At 56.0% G+C, this 13,045-nt stretch overlaps 6 protein-coding genes across 6 annotated transcripts; 2 read left to right on the top strand and 4 right to left on the bottom strand.

The window, feature by feature from the left end:
* Positions 1-554: 554 nt before the first annotated feature.
* On the bottom strand, positions 555-1,198 carry SPRG_04600 (hypothetical protein; the record flags this gene model as incomplete). Its single annotated transcript, XM_012343012.1, has 4 exons — positions 555-749; positions 799-897; positions 949-1,050; positions 1,094-1,198. The coding sequence occupies 4 exons, from the start codon at positions 1,196-1,198 to the stop codon at positions 555-557; spliced, it is 501 nt and encodes a 166-aa protein (XP_012198402.1).
* Positions 1,199-1,855: 657 nt separating this feature from the next.
* Positions 1,856-3,812, bottom strand: SPRG_04599 (hypothetical protein; the record flags this gene model as incomplete). Its single annotated transcript, XM_012343011.1, has 8 exons — positions 1,856-2,206; positions 2,252-2,355; positions 2,404-2,633; positions 2,681-2,778; positions 2,836-3,015; positions 3,062-3,324; positions 3,374-3,621; positions 3,669-3,812. 8 exons carry the CDS (start codon positions 3,810-3,812, stop codon positions 2,001-2,003), a joined length of 1,473 nt encoding a protein of 490 aa, XP_012198401.1. The 3' UTR covers positions 1,856-2,000.
* Positions 3,813-4,643: 831 nt separating this feature from the next.
* SPRG_04598 (hypothetical protein) lies at positions 4,644-6,499 on the bottom strand (the record flags this gene model as incomplete). The annotated part of the gene is made up of 8 exons (XM_012343010.1): positions 6,339-6,499; positions 6,040-6,287; positions 5,733-5,995; positions 5,501-5,680; positions 5,352-5,449; positions 5,067-5,296; positions 4,912-5,015; positions 4,644-4,864 (listed from the first exon to the last, which is right to left on the bottom strand). The coding sequence occupies exons 1-8, from the start codon at positions 6,471-6,473 to the stop codon at positions 4,644-4,646; spliced, it is 1,479 nt and encodes a 492-aa protein (XP_012198400.1). The 5' UTR covers positions 6,474-6,499.
* Positions 6,500-7,171: 672 nt separating this feature from the next.
* On the bottom strand, positions 7,172-8,793 carry SPRG_04597 (hypothetical protein). The gene is made up of 4 exons (XM_012343009.1): positions 7,945-8,793; positions 7,758-7,892; positions 7,460-7,710; positions 7,172-7,415 (listed from the first exon to the last, which is right to left on the bottom strand). The coding sequence occupies exons 1-4, from the start codon at positions 8,755-8,757 to the stop codon at positions 7,256-7,258; spliced, it is 1,359 nt and encodes a 452-aa protein (XP_012198399.1). The 5' UTR covers positions 8,758-8,793; the 3' UTR covers positions 7,172-7,255.
* Positions 8,794-9,616: 823 nt separating this feature from the next.
* On the top strand, positions 9,617-11,081 carry SPRG_04596 (hypothetical protein). Its single transcript, XM_012343008.1, has 5 exons — positions 9,617-9,988; positions 10,034-10,145; positions 10,205-10,433; positions 10,483-10,626; positions 10,676-11,081. Exons 1-5 carry the CDS (start codon positions 9,649-9,651, stop codon positions 11,030-11,032), a joined length of 1,182 nt encoding a protein of 393 aa, XP_012198398.1. The 5' UTR covers positions 9,617-9,648; the 3' UTR covers positions 11,033-11,081.
* Positions 11,082-11,932: 851 nt separating this feature from the next.
* Positions 11,933-12,979, top strand: SPRG_04595 (hypothetical protein). The gene has a single exon (XM_012343007.1). The coding sequence runs from the start codon at positions 11,959-11,961 to the stop codon at positions 12,886-12,888; it is 930 nt and encodes a 309-aa protein (XP_012198397.1). The 5' UTR covers positions 11,933-11,958; the 3' UTR covers positions 12,889-12,979.
* Positions 12,980-13,045: the final 66 nt, after the last annotated feature.

Here is a 13,045-nt window from a genome sequence, read left to right as displayed (position 1 = left end):
ATGGCGCAGAGCGTGGCTTCCTCCATGAGCGCGATCCGCTCCATGAGCGCGGCCACCGCGTCTTCCGACGTCTGCATGTCCATCTTGCACATGGCGCACGCTCCGTCGCGACGAGGATTTTCGTACGTGCAGTGGGGGCAGCGGTGCACCTCGGCGGGCACCGCGGCGACTGGCTGCGGCAGCTGAAGAAGCGCGCGCCCGTCCATTGTCGTCAAGTCCGCAGGTGTCTCGCCGTTCTACACTCGCACCTTGAATTCGTCTCCCGCCCCTGACCTCGTACCTTGTTGAGCAGCGATGGATCGGCGCCTGCACGCATCAAGATGGAGAGAACTTGCAAATGGTTGTGCTTGGCCGCTTCGTGTAACGCTGTCATGCCATCCTACAGTATCAACGACGTCCTTAGCCGCTACGACAAGAAGCATGCATAGGCTACGCACCATATTGGCATGGTCGATGCAGATGTTCTTGTAGCGCACTAGGAGGTCTACGAGCTCGACTTGGTCGTGGATGGCGCAGTATGAGAGCAAGCACCAGCCGCGCTACGCCCGTCCATCTTAGGCGAGGTGATGTGGACGCACACCTACCTCGCCAAAGCTAGCGTTGACATCCGAGAGCAGCCGACGCGTCACGCGGCGCTTGACCTCGTGCCATTCGTGGCGCTCTGCGCAAACGCCAACGGGCAGCATGCACATCGTCAAGAATTCGCTCAGTTCGCTGCCGCTTGCGAACGCCAGCGGCTTGTTGCCCTCCTACACGCACGCCGTTGATGGTATATCCATAGCTTCCATGCAGCGGTACGTTGTTGGTCGCGTGGGGGTTGGCACCGGCGTCGATGAGAGCGCGGGCGATCTCAAGGTGGCCGTGCTTGGCGGCCTCATGCAGTGGTGTCATGCCATCCTATGCAAGGCGGCATCAAGAGTCACGAGATATGAGCCTCTAGAAGTGTACGAGGTTGGGCTGGTCCACGCGAATGTGCTTATAGCGTAAAAGCAAGCGCACAACGTCGAGTTGGCCATGCCAGGCGGCGAGTGACAGCGTCGTCCAGTCCAGCTACGCCATGTAAGCACGGAGCATGCCTAGGCGGACATCGTACACCGCCAGCCGTCACGTTGATGTCCTCGACGGCGTGGGCCTCGATGCGCTCGACGACTTCGGTCCATTTGTGGTCTTGCGCCAACTGCGCGATCGTGTTCCCCATGATGGCTTGGCGAAAAATGCGATTGCGTTTTCTATTTTGGATGGAATTTTAGCCAATCAACGAGCGGCATAGCAAGGTCACTTGATATCCGATATACCGGTATTCAGCTGCTTTCTCAAGTCGACATTCTCCAAGGTGAACCTACTGTACCTGTGCTGCAATCGGTTCACAAAACCCAGTGTTGGGGCTGGCAAGCACACGCTTTGGCCAAGTTTTGCTTGGTGTTTCGTATCGGTCCGTTGCCCACGTGGTCTTGGGCCTCTCGTGGCCATGGACCATCTTGACTTTGCGTGTGGCATTTTCATTTCAAGCCACGCTTGTCACCTCCGCGCAGAAAGGGCTGCAAGGACCCTAGACAGTAGTCACAGGGCTCTTTAAAGTCCTCCCTATCAAGCCCTACCAGTTCTGTTGGTTCTGTTGGCGCATACATGTACCTCAGCTGTCGGGGTTGCGCAGGTGCGATGAGCGTTATCGTACAGCGGACCGGCGGATACAGTCTTCAACCAAGAGCAAAGTAGTACTGGGCAACAATCGTCGGTGGCAGCCAGTGGTGTCCAATCATGAGCAACGTCGACGGAAGAAAGGTCAGCGTCTGGAATTTGGACCATCACCCATACCGACCTTGAGTGCTGGTGTCGTTGGATCGCATGGTAGGGCTGCAAATCGAGGTTGAAAGGGTCTTCGGCAGTGATCTCAACGATCCTGTCGCCAGACCGAAGAGCTTCGGGCCACGTGCGCCACCAAGTTTTACAATAAGAACGTGGTGCTGCCGGTGAAAAATCTATGTTGCGGTTGCGTCGCATTAGTCTGTCATGCGCTCAACCGCCTTGTCGGCCATCGCGCGCCAGTTGGTGTGCTGAAGCGTCCACGAGTAGACGCAGAAGGCGGAGAAGACGCCGACGGCGATGCCAATCCAGAGACCTTGAACATCGAGCTCGCAGTAAAAGCCAACGACGCCGGCGACAGGAATGCCGACCACGTAGTAGGCCATCGCATTCACATACGCACCTAGTATCGATGAGAATCCAAGGTGCCCTTTCCGCATAAACGCACCGATGGCTTGGCGACCCATGCCGCGGAGGATGCCTTGGGCGACGCAGTTCATGGCGTCGAGGACCTCAAAGATGACAAAAAAGTACAGCGAGCGCTGCGTTTGCCTAGCAACCCGATCAGCTGAATATGAAATTGGATGCGACGAGGCGTACGCGATGGAGCTCGGGTCGTTGATGAAAAAGGCGGGAAGGACGTTGTGGGTGGCAAGGAAGAACGTCGCGACCAACATGGCAGCGGCCAACGACACGCAGTACGCGGCCTTGCCGATCGCCTTGGCGCGCTGCGGCTCATAGGCGCCGAGCGCGTTGCCAACTCGGATTGTCGTGGCGACCGAGATGCCGAGAAAGAGACTGTACGCCATGGCCGATAGGTTAATCAAGACCTACCACCGTCTCAGATCAAGATTGTGTTGATAGTCGCATAATTTACCGAGTGCACACTGATGGAGAGGACGGGGTTGGGCATCCAGCCAGCCATGAGCGCCAGCATCTCGAACGCCCACCACTCCATAAGCATCATGAGCATGCCTACGTGTCACCATTCATGTGATGAATATGTTTTGAGTTTCAAAAAGGAGGTCGTACCCGGCACACCAAACGTGACAAACTCGTACACGTGGGCAAAGGCTTCGCCCCACTGCGACGACATGGTGTGCTCGTCCGGCCACCACGTCGTGTACACCGGGTTCCAGAGCAAGTACGGCAGCACCATGAGCGGCATGCAAAAGTTGCTCACCAAGCGCGCATACGCCGCGCCAATAAACCCTACGTGGTCTCATGAGAAATGCCAAGCAAGCAATAAGAACTGTACCGAGGCTCGTGTGGTAGCAGAGGTAGTACCCGACTGCGATGTAGATAAAGTTGCTCGCGACCGCAATGTACGCCATGGGCGCGACAATGTGCTGGGCCTGCAGCACCTTCTTGAGGAGCTCGTACAAGAAGAGGCTCGGGAGGCAAAACACAGTCACGCGCGAAAACTCGCCAGCCAGCGACGCCACCATCGCATCTTGGCCGAGGAGGTTGAGGAAGTACGTCGTGTTGTAGTTCATGAGCACCATCGGAATGTACGCGAGCCTAGAATGCACGAGGTTCAACAAGCCGTGTGGACGGACAGGCACTTTACGAGAGGACAATCATGCCACTTTGGAGGTACACGCCGAGCATGTAGATCTTGCCAGCACCGACCGACTGCGAGCAGAGCGTGTCCATGGCCGACGCGAGGCCAAAGCCGATCGACAAGCCAGAGACGTTGAGAAAGACAGTCGAGAGCGCTGCCGCATCCACAAACTCCTTCGTGTACGCCGAGTTGAGGTGACCAACAAGCGCGACCGAGAGGAAGCCGGGCAGGAACTCCATTGCAAAGGTCGCGACCTACATGCATGCTATGAATGAGCGCCAAGATGATGAATGTCGCCTACCAATGGATAGGCGAGCTGCACGAGCGAGACGATCTCGGCGCGCGTGCTCGTCGGCGTCTCGATGGCCTTCTCGAGGTCGGCGGGCGGCGGGGCGTACGCAGGCGACGCATCCGTCGGGAGCAAGCTCTGGGCCTCGTCGCTCATGGTGGAATTGGAGAGTGACAAATATGAGCTCGGGTCCTTTCCAATCTGTTGTTCGGGCGCTTCGAATTTAAATAATAATTTATTGTGTGGAAACGGTTGTTTGTAGAAAGAATTGAATATTTGCATTATAATCCCATGCATACCAGGGACAGTGGTTTAAAAATTGGACCAATCAGCGCGCAGAATTTTGGGTATCGCAAGCCGCCAGATCCAAGCGAGTTCCATTGGCGCCAGTCCATCGCGGGCATGGGTGATGATGAGTGCTCGAATGATGATCGCTTCGGACATCTTCGCTGTGAGGTCTCGCCACGCAGAGATCAGCGACGAAGCATTCGATTGGAATTGGTGGCTGGCAACACACCCAGCGGATACCATGACGTGGCGCGGGCAACGAGCCGTAATCACATGCGCGCGTTCGACTGAGAAGGTGTACAACAAGTAGTACTCATGCATGGATATTAACTGGGGCCGTTCGAGGAATCTATTGGGGTCCTAACGCTCCTTGTTCGTCGGCGTTGACACTGATGGTCGGACGAGCCCGTGCTGTTGCCGTCGACGTGCTCGCTGTTCCAAGCGGGTCGTCCACGTACAGTGTGCTTCTCCCACTCACTTGGTACATTGAGTCACGCAAGGTCGCAACACACGACGACTGCAAGAGAGTATACCGTGCGGCTCGCACTTCGTATCCTGTGCTCGTATAGCGGGTTACGTTATGTGCTAACCTGGTGGTTCGCGACACCTTTATGACATTAAGCATTATTGTACGTTGCGTTTGTAGCAATTTTCCATTTGGTGATTCGCTTGGAAAGCCAAAAGGAAGAAACGACATGCTCACTTCTCGGATGTCTCGCCCGCCATGCGATCAAATGTACGCCTAGCAACCGCGCGCCAGTCTGTGCCCCACAAGATCCATGAAAATATGCAGTAGGCTGCAAGCGGGCCAAACGTTATACCAGCCCAGAGACCCAAGACATTGCCTTCGAAGTAGAAGCCAAAGAGAGCCGCCATGGGGATCCCCACGCCGTAGTACGCAGCCGCGTTCACGTACGCACCTAGATGTGGATGAGATCATGGTACACAAATGCAGGAAAGAACGCACCAATGGATTGACGACCCATGCCTCGCAGAATGCCTTGGACAACGCAGTTCATGCCGTCGACGAACTCAAAGAGCGCCAGGAAGTACAACGCGCGCTGCGTCTTTCTACACGTATATGCCGCGTTGTGAGGACAAGTTGTCCACATTGGACACTACGTGATGGAGTCGTGGTCCTTGATAAAAAGAGCGGGGAGCACGTTGTGTGTCAGGACGAACAAACCCGCAACAAAGATTGCGGCGACGAACGAAATGCGTTGGGCCAAATTGCTAATGGCATGCGCACGCATGGGCTCGTTGGCGCCAAGAGCAAGGCCGATGCGAATCGTCGTCGCCTCCGAGATGCCAAAGTAGACGCTGTAAACCAGCACAGTAATCGTCACGAGAACCTATGACAGCATGCGATGGCCGTCATGTTACGGGCCCCAAAATGTCTAGGGGTACCGAGTGAACGCTGAGCGAGAGCACAGGGAACGGCAGCCATCCCGCCATGAAGGCAAGAATCTCAAATGCCCACCAATCCATGAGAATCATGAGCATGCCTAAAACGAAGGACTTGTCGAAAAAACAAATGTGAAGATTGAAGGTTGTACCTGGAACACCAAGTGCAATGAATTCGGGAACGTGGGCGACTGCGTCACGCCACTGACTTGCCGCCGACGTGTCTGTGGGCCACCATGATTTGTACACGGGGTGCCACGCCAAGTAGAGAAGTGCGAAGATCGGCATTGAAGCACTGCACGCGACGCGAGCATAAGCGGCGCCGAGGAATCCTAATACAGCAACCACCCGTCGATGATGCGAATGATGACGCTACATACATACCAATGTCGGTGAAGTAGCAAAGGTAATAGCCGACAGCGACAAAGACGGTGTTGCCGAGGACCGCAATGTAGACCATGGGCGACACGATTTCCTGAGCCTGGAGCACCTTCTTGAGAAGCTCATAGACAAAGATGAGTGGCAGCGAGAAGATGGTGATGCAGGAAAAGTCGCCCGCGAGCGTCGCGACCATTGGATCTTGCCCCAAGGCTTCGAGAAAGTACGTCGTGTGCCAATTCAGCACCAGCATCGGCACATACGCCAGCCTACAGAGACGTCCGTTGGAGACATCGTAGTATCCATTTCGTACAAGAGAGCAACGAAGCCGCTCTGGAGGTACATGCCGAGAAGATGCTCCTTGCCGGCACCGACGCACTGCGAGCAGAGCGTATCCATGGCTGTTGCGAGGCCGACGCCGATCGAGAGGCCGCAGACGTTGAAGAAGACAGTCGACATGGTGGCTGCGTCCACAAACTCCTTGGTGTGCGGCGAGTTGATGTGTCCCACGAGCACGACGGAGAGGAAACCTGGCAAGATCTCGAGCAAAAAGGTCGCAAACTATTGGATCCCAGGTCAATCAATGGATGATGCCGACGTGTGGTGTTGTACCATAGGGCCTGCCAAGTGGAGGAGAGCGATAATCTCAGCACGCGGATTGATCGGCGTCTCGAGGGTCATAGCTGCCTCGACGTCGCTGTCGGTCGGCGCGCGGGGTGATAGCAAGGATGTCGCTTCGCTTGGCATGGTCAAAATTGCAAGTGACAACTCCCAACGTTTTTCTCCCAGTGGGTGAGTTTTTAAAGAATCTTGTTGTACTGGATCGTTGTATGGAATACAATTCCGCATTTGGAACATGTGCTGGGAAACACACTGGTTGGCTCGTACAGTGGATGCTTGGATTGGATTATGGGCATGGGCATGAGTGATGATGGGCCGCAAATACGGTTGACCGCAATCGAGCCACTAACGTTAGCAGCGACGTGGCACAGGAGGCGAATATTCCGTTGGCAGCCAGCTGACTTGAGTAGCCATAGTGCATGGAAACGTTTACGATGGCCTTTAGCAGCCGAGAGGACATGCAATGCGTGCATTGTGTGATCGACAACGTCGCAGACACTACTGCAATCGCTCTGCGTAGCTCCTGGTGTGTGGACTCGGAGTCACAGTATGTGGCCGAGTATTAAGGCGAGTCGATGAGGGCGACACAAACAAAAGCTGCACAGTGTGCCCGCTACGAGGCGTTGAGAGTCTTGCGGTCGCTGGCTCCATGGCCGTTCCATGCAAGGGTTCACTGCGAGGTCATGGAGATCTGTGGTCCTTGAATTTTGTTTTATCGCGCGTCGAGCGAATGCCTTTCAACACACCAAGGGAGAGCGTCGGCCGCACACCGTGGTCATCCCGCCTGCATACCTTTGGTTTTGGCCCACACCTCGACATGGCGGTGGCGAGACTTGCAAGGTGTTTTTATAACGACAGGTTTGAACTGTCCTGGTATCATGCATCTATGGACAGGCGGCGCCCCGTTCTTATCGCCGCGCAAAGTACTTTTTGGCATACGACATGCTGTTGTGGTCCGTGTTGGCGCCGTTGGTCTTGCTGCTGGTGTTGTAGCTGCTGCTGGTACTGTCGCGTTTCCGCTTTTGGTTGCGCTTCGGGGTCGGTGGCGACGCTTCCACCTCGACAAACCTAGGGCAGACGATGCTATATCGCCAGACGTATCGGCAGCGTACCGCTGATGCCGGCTGCGCTGCTTGAGCGGGCACTTGGCCGCAATGTGCCCCACCTCACCACACTCGTAGCACGTCACGTCGGATGTCCGTTTGCTGTTGTAGTTGTTCGACGACGCTGGCTGGCGGTACGACGACGCACTGTACTCGCGCCGCGAGTCGTAGTTTTCATCGCACTCTTCAAAGAAGTGGGCTCCCGCGCACTTGGGGCAGTAGATGCGGCGGTTGGTCGGGCGCGGGAAAGGCACGCAGTGCTACTTTACACACTGAGTTCCGGAAACGTCTGAAACGAGGATGGTACCAAGTGGCCGGGCTCAAAGCACACCATGCAGCTCACATCCTTGTAGTCGTCGTTGCCGACCATGCATGTCTCGGTGTAGTGGTCGCGACCACACTTGCGGCAGTAGTTGATGTCTTGGCGCCGGCTCGAGCAGTTCTACAAACGATCATATGTGAGCGACAAGACAAGCAGGATCGGCGGCTCTTACGCGGGATTCGTGGCCGGGTTGGTTGCAGCGGTAGCAAAGGACGGCGGGACATGTGCCTGCCTGGTGGTCACGATACCCGCACAGGAAGCACGGCCGCATGACCATTTGGTTGACGCAGTCTCTCGACATGTGGCCGATTTCGTTGCAATTGAAGCACTTGGTCGCGAGGTCCTTCTTGAAGTACCGGCTCTCGCGCCGGGGTTTAATGAGCTTATCGTCGTCGAGCTTGGCCTTCTTGCCGGGGCGCTCCTTTGTTGCTTCTATCGAGGCCACCGGACGACCAATGCGCAGCGCGTCAACGTCGGGCTCGCCGTCGGAGACTGCGTCCACGTCGCTCGACTCGTCGTCTGCAACGTCCGTTGCACCACGGAAACGCGTCGTAAAGTCCGAGAGGATGAAGTCATTCATGGGCTCCAGCTCTGGCTCCTCAATGATCGGCGCCACCGAGCGCGGTTGCAGGAAGCGGCTCGCCCACTTTGAGAGCTGGATCGTTGGCTTCGTGGTCATCTTGCTTGGCAGCGGCTCGTCATTGTCTTCCGATAGATCCGAGAGGTCGATGGCATTGCCACGGCCTTTACCACGAGCGGTGGCGACGTTTGGCAGCGGCTCGTCCGTGAGCTCCGAGTCCGATGCTTCGGCCACCTGTTGCTTGCGCGGGATCTTGATACCGAGGTCATGCTTGCGGTGGGCCTTTGGGTTGGACATGTCAATGCACTCGCCTTCCTCTTCCTCGCTCGACGATTGCTGCGCCACGAGGTACTCGTCTTCGTCCGAGACGTCCGAGACCGACAACCGGCGCGTCCTGCTGCTCATGCTCGTCCGAACCAATGAAACACCTCAAGAGAGTCGTTGAAACCTCTATATTTCAATACATAATGTATTTAATATCGGAGGTGTAAAAGCCCGCCAAATTCAGCGCTGCATCACAGACGCGATTTTCCGATACGTTCTGACTCGACACGATCACGACCCTTTACCACGTGAATGCAGTGGTGACGGCTTTTCCATCCTGCTTATAGACATGGATCACCTGCTAGCAACTCGCAGTTCGAAGCGTCGATGGTGCAGGAAAGATCGTCATTTCCGAGATTGCTGGCATTGATTTCGTTATTAGCTCTTCTGCGTTGAATGAGAAGATTCTCGCAGCAAGCTCATCATGAACATTCCACGATTAGTACATGCAGTAGACATCATATCTCAGTAGATAAAGAGCCGTGGTTGCTGGCGGTGGTCATTCTTGCTTTTGATTGCTCGAGGTTGACGAATGGTCACGGGACACAGCAGCCCGGGACTAGCATCCGCTCACAATACATAAGGGAGTAAAAAATATAACTTGGTCATATCGTCTGCTAGTATTCATGCATACTAGCTTAGTGTTTAATGTAGCTTGGCAGTTTGTATGTACGGGTTCAAATCGTTCAAATCTGGTAGTGGAGGGAACAAGCGACACGCATTCGTCCGTCATCGAGAAACTCTGGTATATGTCGATGTTGATATCCGAGGCAAAGCCGTACGCTTTGCAGCCTCAGCGTACGAAAACGCTGGAGAGGAGTCAGGGGTACACCCAGGGGTACACCTGAGAGGAGAGCTGGTTCAAAAACCTCTTAGAATGCATACTCCGAATGATAAAAAGATAAAACTGCCGCCAAAATGATGCCCGGTATTAATTTTCGATTCATTTGCAGGACCACAGGACGCGGCTAGATGGGTATCAAAGGTCTCATGAAGCTCCTTACGGACGAGGCGCCGAGCTGCGTCAAGGAGATGCAGATGTCACAGCTGTCAGGGCGCAGCGTGGCCATCGATGCGAGCATGGCGCTCTACCAGTTCCTCATCGCTGTGCGCAGCACCGGCGACGGCGGCGGCGCGGCGCAGCTCACCAACGAAGCCGGCGAGGTCACGTCGCACATCCAGGGCATGTTCAACCGTACAATTCGCCTCATGGAGAACGGTGTCAAGCCCGTGTACGTCTTTGACGGAAAGCCGCCCGTTATGAAGAGCGGTGAGCTCGCCAAGCGCACGGAGCGGCGCCAAGAGGCCCAAGGTACGTCTTGTCGCGTTTAGTGGCACGAATCTCATACATGGATAGCAAACTTGAAGACGGCCACAGAAGAAGGCAACCAAGATGACATTGACAAGTTCACGAAGCGCCTCGTCCGTGCCACGCCGCAACACAGCGAAGACTGCAAGGAGCTCCTCGGGTACGTCGATCAGACGCATCTACTGTTGATGACCCATGGTGCATTTTCTGGCTTGGTAGACTCATGGGCGTTCCGTTCATCACGGCGCCGTGCGAGGCCGAGGCCACGTGCGCGGCCCTCGCCAAGGCGAAAAAGGTGTTTGCCGCCGGTACGGAGGATATGGACGTCGTCACGTTCGGTACGCCCGTGCTCTTTCGCCGCTTGACGATCGCCGCGAGCCGGAAGCTCCCGATCTTGGAGATCCGGCTCGAGAAAGTCCTTGAGGAGCTCAACTTGACGTACGAGCAGGTATCCCAACGCCCAACGTTCCATTCCTTCCTCACGCGAATGCATCTAGTTTGTCGATCTCTGCATTCTCTGTGGCTGCGACTACTGCGACACGATCTTTGGTATTGGCCCCAAGAAGGCGCTGAACGCGATCAAGGAACACAAGACGATCGAAAACTTCATCGCGCACCTCGAGAAGCACCCGAGCAAGGGCGTGCGTACTCTAAAACCTCTCCGAACGCATGCCTCATTCGTGTGTGTAGGTGACGGTGCCGCAGGACTGGCTTGGCGAAGACGCCATCTACAAGCAGGCGCGCGGTATGTTTATCGAAGCCGAGGTGGCCGACGTGTCGGAGATCGACTTCAAGTGGAAGGATCCCAACGTCGATGAGCTTCGTGCGTTCCTTGTCGAGAAGCACGGCTTCAACGCTGAGCGCGTCCTCAACGGCATTGAGAAGCTCAAGAAGGCCAAGACGTCGCACTCGCAGCAGCGCCTCGAGAGCTTCTTCACGGTGCTGCCGTCGGCCGGCGCCAAGCGGAAAACGGTCGACGACAAGAAGGGCAAGGGCAAGGCGGCGCCGGCCAAAGGTGCGCCGTCCAAGCGCGGCCGCAAAAAGTAGAGCCTATGTAACTTCTCTACCTGCGTCTGATGCATTCCATGCCACCACGACTGCACCTCCTCTTGGGCAAGCCATCGCAGCGGACGAGTCGCGCTACGCGGGGGCATCCAACGTACTTGGTCAGCTGATAAAACGCGCGGTACTCACGTCCCTCACAGAGTCCCCGAGATTCATCGGCGGCCTGTCGATGCAGCGTCGGCTCGGATGTTGCATCGTTGAGGCCAGCCCTTGGGTGGCATGGCATGGCAATGGAGTGGTCGGATTTGGAAAGCTGCTGGAAATATGCATAACAACACCTGCTTTTACCCTAATCAGGTCATTGATGCCTTTTTCTAGCACAAAACGAGGCAAATGTCCGGATTCAAGCACGAGATCAGGTCATGCGACATGCAGCCACACGCCCAAGCCTTCAAAGCAGAAGGTTTGGCGGTCTGTGAATTGACACGCATGGTCCCACAGGGTCAGGGTTGAATCTGAGCTGGCAGACCCAAGCGAGTCTCTCGGGTCTATCGGTTAAGTGCATGTAATGGCTAGGATCAGTGTACTCATATATGTGTTCGAATTAGGCGTAACCATACGAATGGAGCACGTGCTGAAGGGAACTAAGAGCCCTGGCAGCGCTTCGTTCGCGAGCAAATTCGACGAAGCCGACTGGATCGTCCTGCGTATGGCCGCAAATTCCGGCTTGCATACAAACATCGAATGATGCCACGTCGTCGTCTGCGCCATGCGGTACGCTCCAGCCGTTTTGAATCCCACCCTCTTTGTGGCTTGGCTACGCTTTCTGTGGCGTTCCGTAGCAGTCGTCGAGGATGCATGTGGCATTTGCAGCGAATCTCGCTCGCGCGTAATGGCTGGCGGCCATCCAACTTCGTCCGGGGCGTGCACTCACTTTTCAACTTTCCGAGTACGAGCAACTCATTAGCATGTCCAAGACGGCCCTCATGGCGATGACGCTGGTGCAAACGGCGGTCGCGATCGACTACCTCGGCGGCTGGATCGAGCCCGCGCACGAGCAGTGCGTTGACATTTGCAAGAACTCCAAGGCGGCGCCGGGCTGCTTTGGCCCGCCCAGCGATGCGTGCTATCAGAAGCGCCAGCGCCCCGGTGACTTTGACTACCTCCTCTTCGACCAGATCTACCAGCCGCAGTTCTGCCGCGATCTTCTCAACGGCGTCGACTCGACCATCACGCACCAGAACGTCAACAAGTACCCGATCGGCATCAACTGCCACAAGGTCGACGTCAAGAGCGAGCTCATGATCCATGGTCTGTGGCCCAATTACATTAACGGGTACCCGGGCTGCTGCAACGTCTCGGACACGATCGTGAACCGCCCGTTTGACGCGTCCAAGTTTGCGACCAAGTACCCCAAGCTCTTTGCCGAGATGGCGTCGGCGTGGGTCGACCCCGCGATCGGCAACTCGACCGAGCAGCTCTGCCAAGGCTACAACCACGAGTTCCAGAAGCACGGCATCTGCTTTGGCGCGTTCGGCGACGACTACGACCTCGCCTCCAAGCAGTACTTTGAGGCAACCTTGGACGTCAACACGCGTCTCGCCAAGCAGACCAAGCAGATCGCTGACTGGGCCGCGACGCCCGAGAAGACGACGACGATCGCGGACATTGCGGCTTTGTACCCGAAGAAGGTCAACATTTTGTGTTCCAAGGTCGCTACCGAAAGCCCCAACCGCCTTGTCGCCATCCGCACGTGCTTTTCCAAGGTCAAGGACAACTGCGACAGCGACAAGCTCCTCCTCGCGGGCGACTTTATGGACTGCTTTGGCAACGTCACGACGACGTGCGACGCGACCACGCCCATCGACTTGGCCGCGTACGTCAAGCCGTCGCCGTAAGTCAACTGCCATGGCCCTCAACGCCAAGATACACTTTTAAAGTCGACACAACACGTCGGGGATGCTAATAACAACCATACTGAGATCAGGTAGACATTTGACGCTTTCAGGTCGAGCCGCTGGTTAGAAGCACCGTATCGCACATGCAACGTCCCCG

The sequence above is a fragment of the Saprolegnia parasitica genome (genome assembly GCF_000151545.1).
Source record: "Saprolegnia parasitica CBS 223.65 unplaced genomic scaffold supercont2.12, whole genome shotgun sequence".
Classification (NCBI taxonomy): domain Eukaryota; phylum Oomycota; class Saprolegniomycetes; order Saprolegniales; family Saprolegniaceae; genus Saprolegnia; species Saprolegnia parasitica.
The sequence above is the reverse complement of the archived record's forward strand: the minus strand, read 5'-3'. Positions and strand labels throughout refer to the sequence as shown.

Coding starts and splice junctions, on each gene's coding strand:
- SPRG_04596 (XM_012343008.1), top strand. CDS start 9,649: ATGGGTATCAAAGGTCTCATGAAGCTCCTTACGGACGAGGCGCCGAGC. Junction 10,146..10,204: donor GACTGCAAGGAGCTCCTCGG/GTACGTCGATCA, acceptor CTGGCTTGGTAG/ACTCATGGGCGTTCCGTTCA. Junction 10,627..10,675: donor AGAAGCACCCGAGCAAGGGC/GTGCGTACTCTA, acceptor TCGTGTGTGTAG/GTGACGGTGCCGCAGGACTG.
- SPRG_04595 (XM_012343007.1), top strand. CDS start 11,959: ATGTCCAAGACGGCCCTCATGGCGATGACGCTGGTGCAAACGGCGGTC.
- SPRG_04597 (XM_012343009.1), bottom strand. CDS start 8,757: ATGAGCAGCAGGACGCGCCGGTTGTCGGTCTCGGACGTCTCGGACGAA. Junction 7,893..7,944: donor AACCCGGCCACGAATCCCGC/GTAAGAGCCGCC, acceptor GATCGTTTGTAG/AACTGCTCGAGCCGGCGCCA. Junction 7,416..7,459: donor CAGCGCAGCCGGCATCAGCG/GTACGCTGCCGA, acceptor CGTCTGCCCTAG/GTTTGTCGAGGTGGAAGCGT.